The sequence below is a fragment of the Sceloporus undulatus genome, chromosome 9, assembly GCF_019175285.1.
Source record: "Sceloporus undulatus isolate JIND9_A2432 ecotype Alabama chromosome 9, SceUnd_v1.1, whole genome shotgun sequence".
Classification (NCBI taxonomy): domain Eukaryota; kingdom Metazoa; phylum Chordata; class Lepidosauria; order Squamata; family Phrynosomatidae; genus Sceloporus; species Sceloporus undulatus.
Window position 1 is genome coordinate 10,653,602 of NC_056530.1, and position 17,196 is coordinate 10,670,797.

At 43.2% G+C, this 17,196-nt stretch overlaps 1 protein-coding gene across 2 annotated transcripts in view; it reads right to left on the reverse strand.

Moving 5' to 3' along the window:
• Window positions 1-17,196, reverse strand: part of DLGAP3 (DLG associated protein 3) — a 175,903-nt gene that overhangs the window by 7,863 nt on the left and 150,844 nt on the right. The window contains exons 4-8 of one of the 2 annotated variants that reach the window (XM_042441275.1): window positions 16,426-16,628; window positions 15,543-15,609; window positions 12,447-12,690; window positions 11,400-11,743; window positions 2,706-2,791 (exon numbers count right to left, since the gene is read on the reverse strand). In XM_042441275.1, coding sequence (XP_042297209.1) covers window positions 2,706-2,791; window positions 11,400-11,743; window positions 12,447-12,690; window positions 15,543-15,609; window positions 16,426-16,628 — 944 coding nt within the window. Of the gene's footprint in view, window positions 1-2,705; window positions 2,792-11,399; window positions 11,744-12,446; window positions 12,691-15,542; window positions 15,658-16,425; window positions 16,629-17,196 lie in introns of both variants that reach the window. The other variant, XM_042441274.1, reaches the window with a different exon arrangement.

Genomic DNA, 17,196 nt, shown 5'->3' on the forward strand with positions numbered 1-17,196 from the left:
CCAGGTCTTTGGTCCATCTAGTTCAGTCCTGTTACATGGATTTTTTTGATATGCAAAGGATGGGCACTAAGCTATGGCCCAAATAGCCACTTGCAAACCGACTAGCAATGCATCACTCTCCCCTACACTTAAGAAGGACAACGTGATAGTGTTTTACAGATGGCTTTCATATGCTCACCTACATTTCAGAGACTCCTAGGGGCAGTATGGACTTCCAAAATGCCTCCAAACCCAGAAGGGGCTGGCAGTCCAGCGCAAGTGTTAAAAAAATGGGCATATATTTTTAAAAAGTTAAACAGTGCGTAGAAAATTATTTGGGCTGCAACCTATTTAGAAGGTGAATTGTCGCCCCTGGAGGGCCCCGGAAAATGTGTGCTCTTTTATTAAACCAAAATAAGGTCAGTCTAAAGAGTAATAAGGGTTTGATGGCTGCAGATATAGCCTGGGGGAGGCCCTTGCTAGAGAAATAATTGCTGTGATTTAAATAAAAATACCACGTCTCTCGCTATGACCAAATGATCTGTGTCCCTATGCACTGATGGGCAACCTCAAAGCCCTCACATTCCCTTTCTAAGGTTATTTCGGATGGGATATCTGGTTCAGCTTACTAAAGCGGGGCCAAGGGAGAAGGACTATGTTGCTGAAGCTTTTCCTCCTGGCTTCTAGAAGTTCCACTCTGCAATCCTTGCTCAAGTGAGTATTTTCAGTCAGCAGTCTTCCAACCACATCTTTGCAACTATAACAATTGCAACAGACTTCCTACCTTCCCCTAACATTGAGAGCCAAGCGGCTGAGGAAGCTGACATCTTCAGCTACATTTATGTTCTGTAGGTTGTATTTTCTTAAACTTGTGAGAATCATTACAAGCTCTCAGCTTTGAAAACAAGGCAGCACTTCACACTTAAAATTCACTTTCATTGGGAACATGGAGTACCCATATAGTTTCTTAAGCAAACAGCCTGAGGGGGGCCCAGACTCTTCTTTGTTGGAGGCTTTGAAGCAGAACTTAGATGGGCATCTCCCAGGGGTCTTTTATTAGTGAATTCTTGCATTGGCAGGGAGTAGGACTAGATACTGCTCAAGGTACTTTCCAACTCTATGAATCCACAGAATAGATATGAGCCAGTGAGGGTGCATCCAGATGCCACTGGTCAAAGGATGTTGGCCATGATCCTAGATCAGCTACAGCCAGCCCTCTGTATTTATGGATTCTTATCCACAAAGTCAACCATCCATGCCTTAAAAATATTTTAAAAATATATACACTCCAAAAAGCAGACCTTGATTTTGCCATTTTATATAAGGCACACGATTTTACTCTGCCCTTGTTTTTAATGGGACTTGAACATCCATAGATTTTCGTATCCACAGTGGATCTTGAAACCAAACCCCGGCAGGTACCAAGTGCCTGCTGTATTTTACTATGCTAAGTAGCATCACTTGGCTGGACCTTCTCCCAAATCTGGACTTATTGGGCAGCAGCTGCTCTGAGCGACTGGGTGATGTTCTCCTGTCGATCAGGACACAGTTGGATGACATTTCCACCTTCCTCTCATGAGCCATCTCCAATGTAAAAATTGGAACCAGAATCCCTATTGCAATTCCTCCTTGCACTGGGATTGCTTGCAGGTGCAGAGTGGAAACATCAGTCTGCTGTGTCCCAGTTCACAGAAGAACAGGTCCTTGTTGCTCGCAGGGGCTGCCGACTTGTAAGTCTGGACTGGTGGACTTTCATGATTCCCCAAATATTTTCAACACTACTGAAAACATAGGGATTGTGAATAAGAACCAGTCACAAACTTATGCAAGGAGATCTTGTAGCACCTTTGAGCCTAACTATGTAGAAGAACCTGACGTTTCGCCAGCATCTGCATCACTCCTCCTAACCTAGGGTCACACAGTATATATATACCCCACTCACTTCCATGCCGGCATTCTATGAAGATGCCAGCCACAGATGCTGGTGAAATTGCAGGAATAAACTCTTTCAGAACACAGCCACATAGCCTGAACTTATTATTATCATTATTATTATTTAAATCACTTCACCTCAACCAAGGGACCCACAGTATATATACCTCACTCACTTCCATGCCAGCATTCTCTGAAGATGCCAGCCACAGATGCTGGCGAAACGTCAGGAACAAACTCTTCTAGAACATGGCCATATAGCCTGAAAAACCCTCAAAAAACTATGGATGCCAGCCATGAAAGCCTTTGACTTCACATACGTAGAAGAAGTTGTAGCATAAGCTTTTCTACATCCTCTGGGTTAGGCATTTGTTACTCTGATTGTGCATTCCAGCCATTGTGTCATCCTTCTTAATAGATTTTTTTCTTTGAAAGGAGGATTGCAAAGGAAAAGGAAACAAGCCACGAGAAGACATAGGAGAGTTACAGTAGAAGATGACATTTTCTAGACTATGCATTAAATTCCCTGAATGAGGCACAGCACTTGCTGTCTTATCTGCAGGAACCCAGGGACCATCCAGCTGCGGTTAGCAGCCAACACCAGTGGCTCCATGAATCTTTCTTTCTTTAATGGATTTTAGTAGGCTTGTGCTGGGAATATTGATTTGGGGAGAAAGGGGCATTAGTGGAAGCTTTTGCTTAATGACAACCGAGCGGATGCAACAGATTGCAGTTCCAGGGGACCGATGGGAGGTGAGAGCGAAGCAGCAAGAGGGATGTTTAACCAGCCATACCTTTTATCTTCTTCCACCTGGACCCCGATGGAGTGGACCTCTCGGTGGCTTCTGCTTTCTGTGTCAGAATCGGAGATGGTTTCCACCTTTGCAGGAGGGGAAGGATAAAGAAAAGGGAAGAAGCAAAGAGGGAAAATATAAGTTGATTAGAAGAAAAGGAAGGAAGGAAGGAAATGAAAGATAGGTACAAAATGCACTGCAGAAATAATCCAGTTTGAGACTGCGTTAATCCGGAAAACTGTAGTTTGTTGCGGCACCAGAGCTCTCTGTCAGGGAAGGTTCAATGTCTCAAAACTACAGTCCCCAGAATTCCTTAGCATTGAGCCAGGGCAGTTAAAGAGGTCCCAAACTAGATTATTTCTGCAGTGTGTTTTGGACCATAATAGTACTCCCGCCCTCCATGTCCACGGATTTATTATCCATGGATTCAACCATTCACAGCTTGAAAATATTACCCCCCCACCAAAAAGCGAACCTTGACTTTGACGTTTTATATAAATGATGCCATTTTACTATGTCATTGTATATAATGAGATTTGAACATCTATGGATTTTGGTATCCATGGGGTGTCCTGGAACCGGGGGTGACCATATGTACTCTTTCCCCCAGACATGTCTGACATTTCAGCCTTCTGTCCAGGAGGAATTCTTACATGTCCTACATTTTCAGCATGACTAAGATGCATGAATTTAGGTTTAGATGACTGTTTGTAGCTTTTACTTGGTCATGTCCTATATTTTTCTTGAACAGCCTATATTTTACAGTGCCTTGTCTTCCTTTGTAGTCAAGACATCTGGTCATCCTGAGTGAAACCAAACCTCAGTAGATACCAAGGGCCCATTGTATTCTGTAAGCCACATTGAGTCTCAATGTTGGGAAAAATGATATATAAAATAATAATAATAATAATAATAATAATAATAATAATAATGATGGTTGTAATTCTACATTCTAGTCTATGTTTTGTAAATGTACGCATCTGTCTATATGTTGCAGAAATAGAACTAAACTCTTATAGTGGATTGTGACGATGCACACCTAGACAAGAGTGCTTCAATGTGCACTGGTCCCTTCTGATGTGCATTTGGACCTTCTGATGTGCATCAGGAGTTCCCATTGAGCATCTGTGGTTCATCAGTTACTCCACTGGCTTCTGTGCACATGGATAGCCATAATTTATTCATGCCATGGCATTCCCTAGGTGAATACAGAGGTTGCAAAACTACTCGATTCAGTCTTGTACATGTGTCGGGCCAATTATGAAAAGGTAAGTTACAAGCATAATGTCAGACGATAATAATAAAAATAATAGAAAGGAAGGTTTGGATGGATAAAGAAATAATATCAAGATGGTGGTGGATTGATGAATGGAACCAAAAAGGGAAGAGGAGTGAAGAAAGGGAGACTGATAAGTAGAGGAAACAGGTTTTTTTTTTAAAAAAAACCAGAATGGAAGAAAGGAGAGATAAGTGGAACAATAAACAGAAATAATGAAAAGGTATCAAGGGCAAAATATGGAAAGGAGAAAGAGAAAGAGAAAGGACGAGAAGGGGAATGAAAGAAAAGTATAAAGGCAAAACCACACAAAGAGTGGAATGATAAAGAAATGAATGAATGAAAAAAAAAGGTGGGTAGATTAATAGATGAAAAGGAATAATGAAAGCGAGGGAAGATAAATTTGGAAAGGCCTGGGGGAAAATGTGCAAGTAATAGAAAAAAGAAAAGAAGAAGCAAAAAGGAAGAAACAACAGAAGGAGACAGATAGGTTAGTGGAAGGGAATAATGCAGCCAGAAAGAAAGAGGAAAAGGAGGGGGAAAGAGACTGATGATTAGAAGAAAGAATAAAGGGAGAGAAAGGAGGTGAAAGGAAGAAGGATGGATAGGTCAGTCAAGGAATGATATTTAAGGGGAAGAAAGAGGGGAGAGAAGAAAGATTCATAGGTAGGAAGAAGGGAGGGAGGGGAGGGGAGGGAGAGAAGAAAGCTCTCCCTCTCAAAACAGTCGAGTACATTTTTACATCCCCAGCACCAGATGCAAAAGGAAATCCAGATAAACTATAGGACTGGAAAACAGAGATCAAGTGCTATGGTACGCCAGCTGTTTCTTTCATGCCTTTTTCCAGAGGGATACTGAGCTGAGTTGAAAGGCCTTATCAGGCAGACACTCCTGCAAGCTGTATGGAAGGAAGCAAGGAGAACGCCTGTCTCAAAGTCCAGGACAGAGGCTTGCAAAATAATTTGGCCTCTCTTGTGAATTGACTCCATGGAAAATTGCACCGCATCAGCCTCAGCATCAGCAAAGAGCCAGACTATGACTGAAGCCCACTGGGTGCCCTTGGGTTGGTCACCATCTCTCAGTTTAACGTATCTCACAGGTCTGTTGTAAGATTAAAGTGGGGCACCATACAACCTAGTGTAAAAATACATTTCATAGAATTATAGAATCATAGAATTATAGAGTTGGAAGATACCCCAAGGGCCATCCAGTCCAACCGCCTGCCATGCAAGAACTCTCAATCAAAGCATCCCAGACAGATGGCCATGCAGCCTCTGTTTAAAGACCTGATGCTCTCTAGATATGTTAGTGTATAACTTCTCTTACTCAGGCTTTCCCAGCCTACTACTCACTAGATTTCATGCACTATAACTCTCACCACATCAGCATCCTCCAAAACAATGCCTTCTAGAGGTGGTGCACTATGGCTCATATCATCTCCTGCCTTCAAGAGCCCAATGCCCTCCAAATACATTGGGCTGCAATTCCCATCAACATAGCCTCCTCTGAACTAAATACCCTCTAGATCAGTGGTTCTCAACCTTCTTAATGCCACAACCTTTTAATACAGTTCCTCATGTTGTGGGGACCCCCAACCACAACGTTATTCCTAAAACCACTGGTAATATGTGTTTTCTGATGGTCTTAGGTGACCCCTCTGAAAGGGCTGTTCAACCACTGCTCTAGATGCATTGGTCCCAAACTCCCATTATCCCCAGCATCCCAAGTGCTGTCAGCCCCCAAACCCAAACCCAATGTTCCCCAGCTGTATTGAAGTACAACATCTATCGTCCCCATCTAGCATGGCACCAGGTTGGGGAAGGCTGTTATACATCAACCTTTTTTTCTTTCCCAACTGCCCCTCCCAAAGCATATTCTATGCTGCGAAAACAGAAATACAACCGTTGCAAAGCAATGTCACCCTTCAACACACACCATGCGTCTTTGCTTCTTTTGCATAAATACACTTCATTTGCATGTGTTATTTTAAAAATGGCTATTTATTTCTGGGGTGGGGATGACAAACTGTCACAGTAGCAGGACATAGGCAAACCAGAGGGACAACGGACGCATCTCAGCCGCAGTCCATGAGCGCCGGCAGAGGAGGAAACCAGATCCATTGTGCAGAAAACAGAAACAACTTCCCTGCTTCTCTCTTCTCCTTCGAAATTACTTTGACAGACATTTCTGATACATTAAAAAACAACAACCCAATTGCACTCTCCACCTCCAAGGCGGGTGAAGAATATATCTATAGGAGGGCATATGGTTCCAGGCTGGTCCTACCATACACTAGAGCAGCATCTCCCAGAGTCCGATCCTCCAGATGTTTTGGACTTCACCTCCCAGAAGCCTTAGCCAGCTTGGCTAGCAGTCAGGAATGTTGGGAGTTGAAGTCCAAAACATCTGGAGGACAAAAGTTTGGCACTAGAATGCAACCAGCAGATGCTGGAAGTGAGCAATGGCAGTTTTGCAGGTGGTCCTTCTGGACTGCTTGAGTCCTCTCTCTGTCTGATGATCAAAATGCAAAGGGATTTTGTTGCCCCTTTGAGACAAAGGAGTTTATCAGACAAGGGAAATTGGAAGTATAATCCAATGGCAATCTGAACGCAACCATGGGGTTTAACGTTATTGCATGATAGACCGCCACACACAAATTTGGGCAATGGGAAGTCAGTCTGAATGCAATCATAGGGTTTCACGTTATTGTGTGATAGACTGCCACATGCAAATACGGGCAATGGCATGCTATTTTGGGGCAATAGGGGGCCAGTTCGAATGCAATGCGCATTCATGTAATTTTGCTAAACTAGCAACTTTATGTGAATGCATTCTGGCGCCACTTTCTTTTCATTTGAAACTAAGAGTAATAATAACCCCCAAACTGTGAAAAAGAAATGGTAGCATAAGCTTTTATAGGCCTGGTCTACTTCTTCAGATGCATAAACTGGTGCCCAGGAAGGGTGTCTTTTATATATGGTACTGTCTGAATAGCCATAGAAATTCAAAACTTCTGGGTATGGTGATAAGGGGACCACTTCAGTTTTAAGGGTGATCATTGAGGGACAAAGGCAGGAGGAAAGATGTTGTCTAAGGTCAGGGTTTTTGGATGACCATATAAATGGTGGAGGAAGTTTTTGAGTGTAGTGTATGAAGGCTGGGAACCAGAAAAGAAATATGGTAAGCTGGCTAAGAGCATCCTCATAAGGCTTTCCTCCTGCCTTTGTCTTGACATGAAGGCACTCAACAACAACAAATTGACTTCAGGTAGAATTTCAACATTGCCCTAATTCCAGAATTAAGTTATTCATTAATGTGTAGAGAGATCTTGTAGCACCTTTGATACTGACTGAAAGAAAGAAGCTGGCAGCATGAGCTTTCGTAGACTTCAGTCTACTTCCCCAGATGCATTTGTTATTAATTAAGTTATTTATTAATGAAACGAGGGAAAATTCTAGAGAGGCAACACGTTTTTATGACAGTTTAGCAAATGCCAGTGTGAAAAGGTTTATATCTTTATTGATATATCTCATCTACCTACTATACACAGGTTGCATCTCCTTTATCTGAAATTCCAAAATCAGAAATACTCCCAAATGCAAAAGTGTCCACAAGGATGGCTGAAGTAGCGATACCTTTGCTCTCTGATGGCTCAGTGTACACAAACTTTGTTTCATGCACAAAATTATTTTAGAAATACGTATAAAATTACCTTCAGGCTATGTGTATCAGGAGTAAATGAAGTGTAAATGAATTTCATGTTAGGCTTTGGTCTCATCTCCAAGATATCTCATTATGTATATGCAAATATTCCAAAATGCATATATAAATACATGAAAACTAAAAGAATAAAAAAAAAATCCAAAATCCCCAAGACTTTTGGTCCCAATGATTAAAGATAAGGAAAACTCAATGTGTGTGTATATTCTTTCATTCATGTGATAGTCCTCTGCTTTATTTTAGGCCACCTGGAATATTGTGTCCAGTTGTGGTCACCACAATTTAAAAAGGATATGGAGAAACTGGAGCGTGTCCAAAGGAGGGCGACTAAAATGGTGAAGGGTCTGGAAGCCATGCCCTATGAGGAACGACTTAGGGATCTGGGGATGATTAGCCTGGAGAAGATAAGGTTAAGAGGTGATATGATAGCCTTGTTTAAATATTTGAAGGGATGTCATATTGAGGAAGGTGCAAGCTTGTTTTCTGCTGCTTCAGAGACTAGGACCCGGAACAATGGATGCAAGCTACAGCAAAAGAGATTCCACCTCAACATTAGGAGGAACTTCCTGACAGTAAGGGCTGTTTGACAGTGGAACACACTCCTTCCTTGGAGTGTAGTGGAGTCTCCTTCCTTAGAGGTCTTCAAACAGAGGCTGGATGGCCATCTGTCGGGGATGCTTTGATTTGGATTTCCTGCATGGCAGAATGGGGTTGGACTGGATGGCCCTTGCGGTCTCTTCCAACTCTATTATTCTATGATTCTATTTGCCTCAGGAAAATATATCTTGAAGCTCTTAACCATGCACGAATCAGTAGTCAAGTAATAAATCAGTAATAACCATGGATGGCATTTTCCAGCTTCATGCTGGAAGGTTTTTAGTTCAGGCACTTAACTTAAATTTAAATGATAATCTCATGTAAATTTAATTGTTAATTCTCCTCCTTATAAGATAAATGCAATGGAATTAAGATTTCTAAATTCATGGGCCGCAATCTTGCGTGCCGTTTCATGCAATGTAAATTTGTCTGCGAGAGCCAGCATGGTATAATAGTAGTGGTTTGAGCGTTGGACTATGACTCTGGAGACAAGGGTTCGAATCCTAGCTCTGCCGTGTAAAAACCCACTGGGTGACCTTGGGCAAGTTACACTCTCTCAGCCTCAGAGGATGCCAATGGCAACCCCCCTCTGAAGAAACTTGCCAAGAAAACCTCATGAATGTGTTGCCTTAGAGTTCATATTATGGTTCACATTATGGTCAATCTAAGTCAGAAATGACGCATTTTGGAGCAATTGGTGTGGGGCCTCAGAGCTCCTCAAAGCCCCCAAAGCAACTTCATGTTTACACCAATAAACGTTTCATCTGCTGCATTTCTGCAAGTCCGGATCCTGTGATGGCGACAAAACAGGTCTCGCAAAATGAAAACAACAGCATCAGAAAAGCCAAAGCAAGGTGTTTTAGACTGGGAGGCGGTGGAAGCCACACAGACATTTCAGTGCTGTTGGACTGCACCTCCCATCATCCCTAGCCAATACTGCCAATGGAGAGGGCTGGAAGGCCACCGGTTTGCATTTCCTGATCAGAAGACAGCTTCTGATGACCCAATGTCAAAGAAAAGGAGGTTGGAGATGGGACCATAAACAGGACAATTCAGGCACCTTGGACTGCATGCAAAATACCAGTTTCTCCTGCAGAACATGACACCTCATGGTCCTCTCTTGGCAAAACGCTAGCTAGAGCTTAATTGATTCATTTTGCATCAGCTTGGAGTGATTCTTGAAGAGCCTTAGGCCTCTTCCTTCAACATTTTTGACCTTGTCAAACAAGCAACTCGGGACCATGAAGTTGGATCAGACACTTCTTTTCCGCCAGCTTGCCCCCTCAACTGAACCGCTCCGATACACTTGTCTGAACTCCATTTAACCTCTCTCGGTTACACCTGGGCTGATTCCAACTGACAAGAGACTGGCCTGCTTATGAAGCATGGCGAGCGCAGGAAATGCTAATTTAGGAGACAAATTAAAACCAGCAAAACCCCAAACACTGATGCTGTCTTTTTTATCCAAGTTGCTGTTCTGGACAGCTTCTGCATCTGGGGTTGGAAGATCTTTTGCTCACTCTAAACACAAGAGAATGCCACGAAACAGTGAGATTGTACAAAATTCTGGGTGGAGATTGCCTCAGGTTTCAAAGTTTTTGTTGTTGACAGCCTGAACTAACAGAAATGTTGCAAATCCATACTCCATGTGTAGAAGGACAGAGGTGCTACCTTTTGAAAAGGATGCTCTACCCAGCATAGTAATGTATTCAAGTCTTTTAGTCCAAGTCTCAAGTCTCTACCTTCAAGTCTCAAGTCCTTGCAAGATGGTTTCAGGTCAAGTCTCAAGCTGAGTCTCAAGTCTGGGAGCCATCTTTTAATAGGAGAAAAAGGGACAGAGTGCGATTCTCAGAGGAAACAGCAAGTGTATTAGGCAATGGACTTGAAGTGAGGGTTGAGATCTGCTTGGCAGCTTGTCCCCATTGTACCTAAGAGGGGCCTTCTAAAGCTATTCAAAAGCTTGAGGAGGATCCTTCTGCCTCAAGCCTAATGCATTTGCTGTTCCCTTCCAAGAAATGTGCCTTGTACTTTGGGGGCAGGTCTTGCCTGCTGCTCAGAGTGAATGGCACCAGCAAGTCAGTCACTAAAAATATACAAGTTGCAAGTCAAGTTGTGTCAGTGCATCATTTTTGCCAAGTTTCAAGTCCAAGTCAAGTCATTGAAGTCCATGTCATTAAATCCGAGTCAATGGACTTGAGTCTACATCACTGACCCAATTCTTTCTATCATCAGAAGATTGAAGATAATGAAGGTTGGAGCAGCCTACAACCACACACCCTTCAATGCTCCTGATTTGGCAGGGACAGTCCCAATTAATTTTCTGCCATCCCACTTTTCAGTTTCTTTCTCTTCCTCCAACTTTCCCCTTTGCCCCCAGCTTACTTCAGTTGCTGCAAACTGAGTTCAGTGTTCAAAAATAGTTTGCATCAGGGGAGAGAGGAGAAGAGTAGGCCCTTCCCAGTAGGCTCAGGCAAAAGCAAACTGCCGTATCCTCTCCTAGCTTGCCTGTTTCTCTTCCTTAATATTTTTTGTCCTTCCTTATACACCAATGTTGCTTGGCCACACATGTCCCAGTTTTCATTTGTTAAATGTTGGAGGGTTAAATGGGGAGGGGAACCTCTGGTCCAGTCTGGCCCGTTTGCCTGCCTCCCTTTAAAATGCTGAAGAGATGGTGTGAATGGAATGAGGCTCAGTAGGAGGAGAAAGGAGAGGCCCCAGGTTTTTAAAAAAATTAAATTTAATTTTAAAATTATGTTTTTAATTTTTTAAATGTTTAATTAATTTATTTTTCTTTCAAAAATTTTCTTACCAAATTTTTCCTTTAACCACATGAAACAATGTGCCTGTAAATACGTTTAGGCTGTGTCAATGATACTGTAATTTAAAGGCATCATTTTAATTTTGTTAGTTCACAACTCTTGCTGGGAATTACGATGTATGAGTAACATTAGTATATAAAACATGACTAAGGCTTCTGTATGGTGTGGGATGGGAGGAGGTCAATGGGGTGTGTATGACGCCATGGGTTACCACACTGGGTGATGCCAACCCTAGTGACACCACTGAACCTCCCTACAGCTTCAAGCCCACCCTGAACCTACCTGAACTCCGATCGATGGACGCCATTTCCTCTGACGGGCCAGACTGCGCAGCTCTTCCCTCCCTGGAATCGTCCTGATGATAAGGGTGGATGGTTTGGGAGCAGTCCTGGGTTGGATGGAAGGCAAATCCAGGGACATGGCAGTGATCTTGGTGCTTTCCAAACTCTCTGTGGAGTTGCAGCGCTTGGTGGCCTCTTTGGACCAGGATGATGGGCTCCGGCTGACCTCTCGGGGCAGAAAGCTGTCATGGGTAGACTCGCTGCTGCTTTGCGTTGTCACAGAAATGAGGGGCTTGGCTTTGATTCCTGAAGGAAGGGGTGGCAGAGCTTTCCTATAAGTAAAGGCTGCAAGGAGATGGGGCGGGTAATGAGGGAGAAAAAGGAAAGGAAGGAAAGAAAGGGAAAGACATCAGTTGTAAAAGAAAAGAAAAGAAAAGAAAAGGCAAATACATATAGGACTGAACCTGTCATGTCACGTAGAGTGAAACAACACCACAACACCCGGTGTACAGAAGAGTCACATTTTGGACCCCCCACCCCCAGAATTATGCTGGGTGGAGATTCTGGGAGTTGTAGTTCAAAAAGTAACTTTTCCAAATGGAGTGTCCCAGTCCCTGGCTGGCTTTGGAAACATTTTGCATGGGCAATATAATGACAATTTTGGATCAGGAGCAGTGCTGCCTCTAGGTTATCAGGGTCCTCAATGGTCCCTATTCTTACCTTCTCATCTGCTGTTCCTTCTTTTCCTCAGCATTGTCACCATCTACTCACTTGCTGGGCAGACAGGTTATGAGTAGGCAGGTGGTGGCATCAACTGCTCTTTCCTCCTACCTATCATTGTTGGTAGCAAGTGAAGAGGAAAACTAGGCTCTTGTTGGTGGGTCATTTATGCAGAGCATGGATCCTCGGCAGGCATCCAACCACGGTGACCCTTTATGCTAGCCTTTCTAAGCAAGGAGAAGATTCTTCTAAGGAACTTGGATATCCTATTTTTTTCCAGGTACAAACACAGCCATAATGGTTTGGGAACAGCCACTGAGATACTTACAGGTGCTTGGCTTGAGGATGCTGCTGGTGAGGGGCTGGCCAGGCTGATGGGTGGTGGTTGCCATTGTGAAGAGAGAGAGGCAGTCATCATCCTGGGAGCAGCCAGCTTGGATGGCCCTCAGGTAGCTATGGCTACGCATGCGAAAGCACCCGGGCAGGTCCAGGGCCTCCACGGCCTGGGATTCCACCTCTCCGAAAACGGACTCGCACACGGCCTCAAACTGGTGGTTCAACTCATCATTAATCTAGGTGCAAAAAGAGAGGACAATGGAGGGATGAAGACGGGTGATGACGAACAGAGACTGGACCTAGGCACACCAGGGACAAGTATGGTTTCAGATGTTACATGACAAGAAACCCAGGGTACCCAATGGGAAGCCATGCCCAATCTCAGCTCTGTATCGCTATGTTGGGGGCCTAGTTTGGCATCCAGGGCTCCACTGGCAAGAAGTAGAAATGGAGCCCCCAAACATGGTTGTAACCACCATTTGGTCTATCATAGTAGGGATTGGGTTGAGTCCTTAGAAGGCAGGAACCCCATCTTTGGTTGGAGGCCTAGGAGCAATGCCCTTCCCACTCCAATGGTACATAGGCCCCTATCATATGCATTTCCAAACATCCATGTTTGGAAATGTTCCTCATCAAAAGAACATGATGTGACCCAAGCAGAGTAACGGGGCCATTTTGGGCAGCACAGACGCAGGCTGGCACAAAAGCACCCTCTCTTTCAGCCTCTCTTAGAAGACCAAGTGGGTTGTAGCACACCATCCGTCCTGCCCCTCCTAAAATTAATCCCTAACTTCAATGCTGAAGCAGAAGAGTGAAAAGTAGGTTGTTTCATTTCATTATTTATTTATTTATCAACAGAAATATTTTTTATCCTACTCGGTATCACAATTTCTCTGTGCAGCATAGAAATAAAAGTTAGACCTATCTAGGAACCATTTGAAATAAAGGTAAAACAATTTAAACAATTTTAATCATTTCTGACAAATGGAAAGGGTTTGAAACCATGCAACCATATGTTTTTTTGGCAAAATGGGTTACATTCCCCAAAGAGTTTCATAAAAAAGACATGTTTTAATTTGGCACTAGAATGAAGCCAGTGTTGGCATCACTCGGGCTTTGATAACATTATATTCTAATACTATAAGTTGTTCAGTTATATTTTCACAGGATTATTTATTGTGTTTCTTTGTGTATTTTTAAAAAAATGCTAGGAAATGGCCAGAGAACGGGGAGAAAGGCTGAATATGCATCAAATAAATGCAGTCTTTCAATATTTTCTGCAGGTTCTTCTAAAAAGTTTACTATGTCATCGGTGAACACTCTTAACTTGTCATTGATTCCTTTTATTTTATAGGTCCTTGCATTAGTTATTCATCTTGAAATCTTCCTCTTAATAATTTCTAGAACTGTCATAAACAATGAAGGGAAAGCCCGAAAAACCCACAAAATACTAATAAAGGGAACAGTGGACAACCTTGTTGAGTTCCTTCTCATGATTTCCACATAGTTTTATTTTCTCCGCAATAATTAAAATTTGGGCACTCTGTGTTTCCTATATCGATTTGATTCAATGAATGAAATTCTGTCCTACTTCCATTTCCATTTCCCACCATGAATTGCCAATTTACATTGTCAGATGACTTTTCGGCATCCAGAAACACAAGTGCTAGTTTTTTTTCCTGGGGTTCTTGTCATAATATTCTATAATGTATATACTTTTAATGTTTTGTCTTATTTGTCTCTCTAGGAGGAATCCATTTTATTGTGTTTCTTTGTGTACATTATTTAAAATGCTGGGAGTTGGTTGGGGCCACAGAAGTGGGAGAAAGGTTGGATATACATCAGATAAATACAGAAAACAGGCAAACAGGCATGAGCATAGGTTACGAGCAAAAGCAAGATATAGGCAAGTCAGGTGCAACCCACACATCATGGAGGCAGTATGAGTTGGCCATGCACCAGGACAAAGAGTCGCAGCCAAGAAGCTCCTGTCCCAATGCAATATCCGAATGCATACAGCCATTTTGAGCAGTGACCAAAGCCAGGCACAGAGGGCATGCACCGCATCGCTGTGCAGAGAAAGCAAGTTCTTGCCTTGCATCACATCCCTGCAGCCTAAATGTGCCTTTTCAGTGTGGTAGCAGAAGTCAGGGCTGCATGCCACTCTTCACCCTTCCTGAGCTTTATGGTAGCAGTAGCTGCAATATCTGCCTTTCCAAGCTCCACGAAGGAGGGGGAGAAAGTTGTTCGTTTTGGTTTAGGGCATTGGTAGTCCACCTTCTGGAGGAATGGAGGAGAAACTGCAGCTTTTGCTTCCCAATACACTATCGGCAAGCTCTCCATATACAGTATACAAAGCTTGGAAAAATCACTTTTGGGGACTTCAATCCCCAGAATCCTCTAGCCAGCATGGCTTCGGATGATATTGACTGGGGTGAAAAGGGGGAAATTTTCCAGGGACAAAGCAAAGGTCATATAATAGAAAAAGGACTATTACTGAAATGTTTTGCTCTTCCTGTTTTACCCATCCCAAAGCATGCCTCCTTTCCCCCACCATCCCATCATAGAAAAAAATATATCCTTAATCGGGGATTTAGGTGGACTCTCTACATTCTGATTGCATTTTGGTGGTGAAAGTGTTCACATCAAAGGGTACAGGTTGAGTCTCCCTTATCTGGAATGTTGAAGTCCGACATATTCCAAAAAACCAAAACATTTTATGTGAGTGGCTGAGATAGCAACACTTTTGCTTTCTGATGGTTAAATGCACACAAACTTTGTTTCATGCACAAAGTTATTAAAAATATTGTATGAAATTACCTCCAGGCTAGGTCTATGAAACATAAATGAATTTTATATCTGGACTTGGTTCCCATCTCCAAGATACCTCATTATATACATATATGCAAATTAAAAAAAAGAATATATCCAAAATCCAAAACAGTTTGGGTCCCAAGCATTTTGGATAAGGGAGACTCAACCTGCATACAACATAATTTCTATTGTTGCGGTTTTCCACTCTTGCGCTCTCTTTCCTTGACCCAGTTTCCTTTCGATACCCCAAGAGCTAAAGACCAAAGCACCTCACCTGCCCGGTGGTGAAGGAACGTCCATACCCTTGTCCCCGTGGCCGGATTCGGGGTGACGTGCAGCAGCTGGGACAGTTACAGATATATGAGTCAGAATAGTGTCTACTTGCAAACCTAATGAGAGACACGGGGAAGAAAGGTTTCTGAACCAAGCCCAAAGCATGACATGAGCAGAACATATGGAAATGACTCTGGGCTGTCTTCCATGGTCTTTAGGAACATCAGAAGAGCTGTTCTGGCCTATCTAGTCCAACGTTCTGTTTCCTGTGCAGCGGTCAGCCACACAACCATGGAAAGCCCACAAGCAGGACATGAGTGCAACACCTTGCGTTCCCTGTAAATGTATACCCTCCAACGTTTAACAGATGAAAACGGGGCATGTCTGGCCAAACTGTGTCAGAGTGTGGTCAAGAGTTATTAATGATTTAATGACTCCATCTTACACAATCCTGGCATTTGTAGTTTTCTCAGGCTGAGAAGGCTCTTTAGCTTTACCTTGTAAAACTATTAAATCCAGCATTCCTTTGATGGAAGTATAGCACTTAAAGTACTTATTTCTATAGTGTAGCTGAACTCTCAGTGTCTAGAAAGCAATTCTGGAAACTGTAATTCCAAGAATCCCCCTGTTCATGCTGAGGATTTTGGGATCTTTAGTTAGCTAGGATGCCCCAGTTTCAAACTTTGGCCTCTCTTGCAGCCCATGGACTTATGGTTAAGACAAGTGTTCAACCGCTGTCCTCTTTTGTAACTCATGTCAAGACAGAACACCCTTCATACAGACTCCCACCCTCTTTTAAAAAATGATGGTTAATTTGTGACATGTAGCCTGAGAGTTTTCCTGTGGTGTTGAGGTGTATGTGGAATCTCTTATTATTTTCTTACTTGGTTCTGGCCTGATCTACACTGGAGGAACGGCGGTACCCATCACGCCGGGTCACCCCCTTGGAAGACACCTTGGTGCTGGCATCAGAATCACCGCTGTCATCATCTCCCATGGCCTTGATGTAACTTCCACTCCGCATCCGCCGACATGGGATCTCCCCATCCTTCCCAGATGGGTATCCTCCCCAGTCATCTTGGGGCACCTGAAGGAAGAAGAAAATTTGGGTCATATTTAGAATCCTAAAATCTTAGAGTCAGAAAAGACCACAAGGGCCATCTAATCTAACCCTCTGCCATGCAGGAAAATGCAGCTAAAGCATTCCTGAAAGACGTCCATCCAGCCTGTGTTTAAAAATCTCCAAAGAAGAAGAGTCCACCACCCTCTTAGGCAGTCTGACAGGCCAAAGTAAAGCTGCTTTAGGTCACTTTGGAGGTATGTTGTTCAAATGCTGCATGTGTCCTAAGGGGCTAGAAGCCATGCCAAAGCCACGCTCCAGTCCTAAGGACTGGAGCACAGCTTTGCCGCAGCTCCTCGCCTCTTAAGATGTGTGTATCATTGAAATAGCATACCTCCAAAGTGACCTGAAGCAGCTCTATTTGGGCCTGTCTGTTCAGGCCCTAAGAGCTCTTACGGTTACGAGCATCTTCCTCGTGTTTAGATGGTATCTCTTTTCTTGTAACTTGAATCCATTGGTTCCTTTTCTATTCCCTGGAGCAACAGAAAATAAGTTTGCTCCATCTTCGACATACATCTTCCAGGAATGCTTCTAA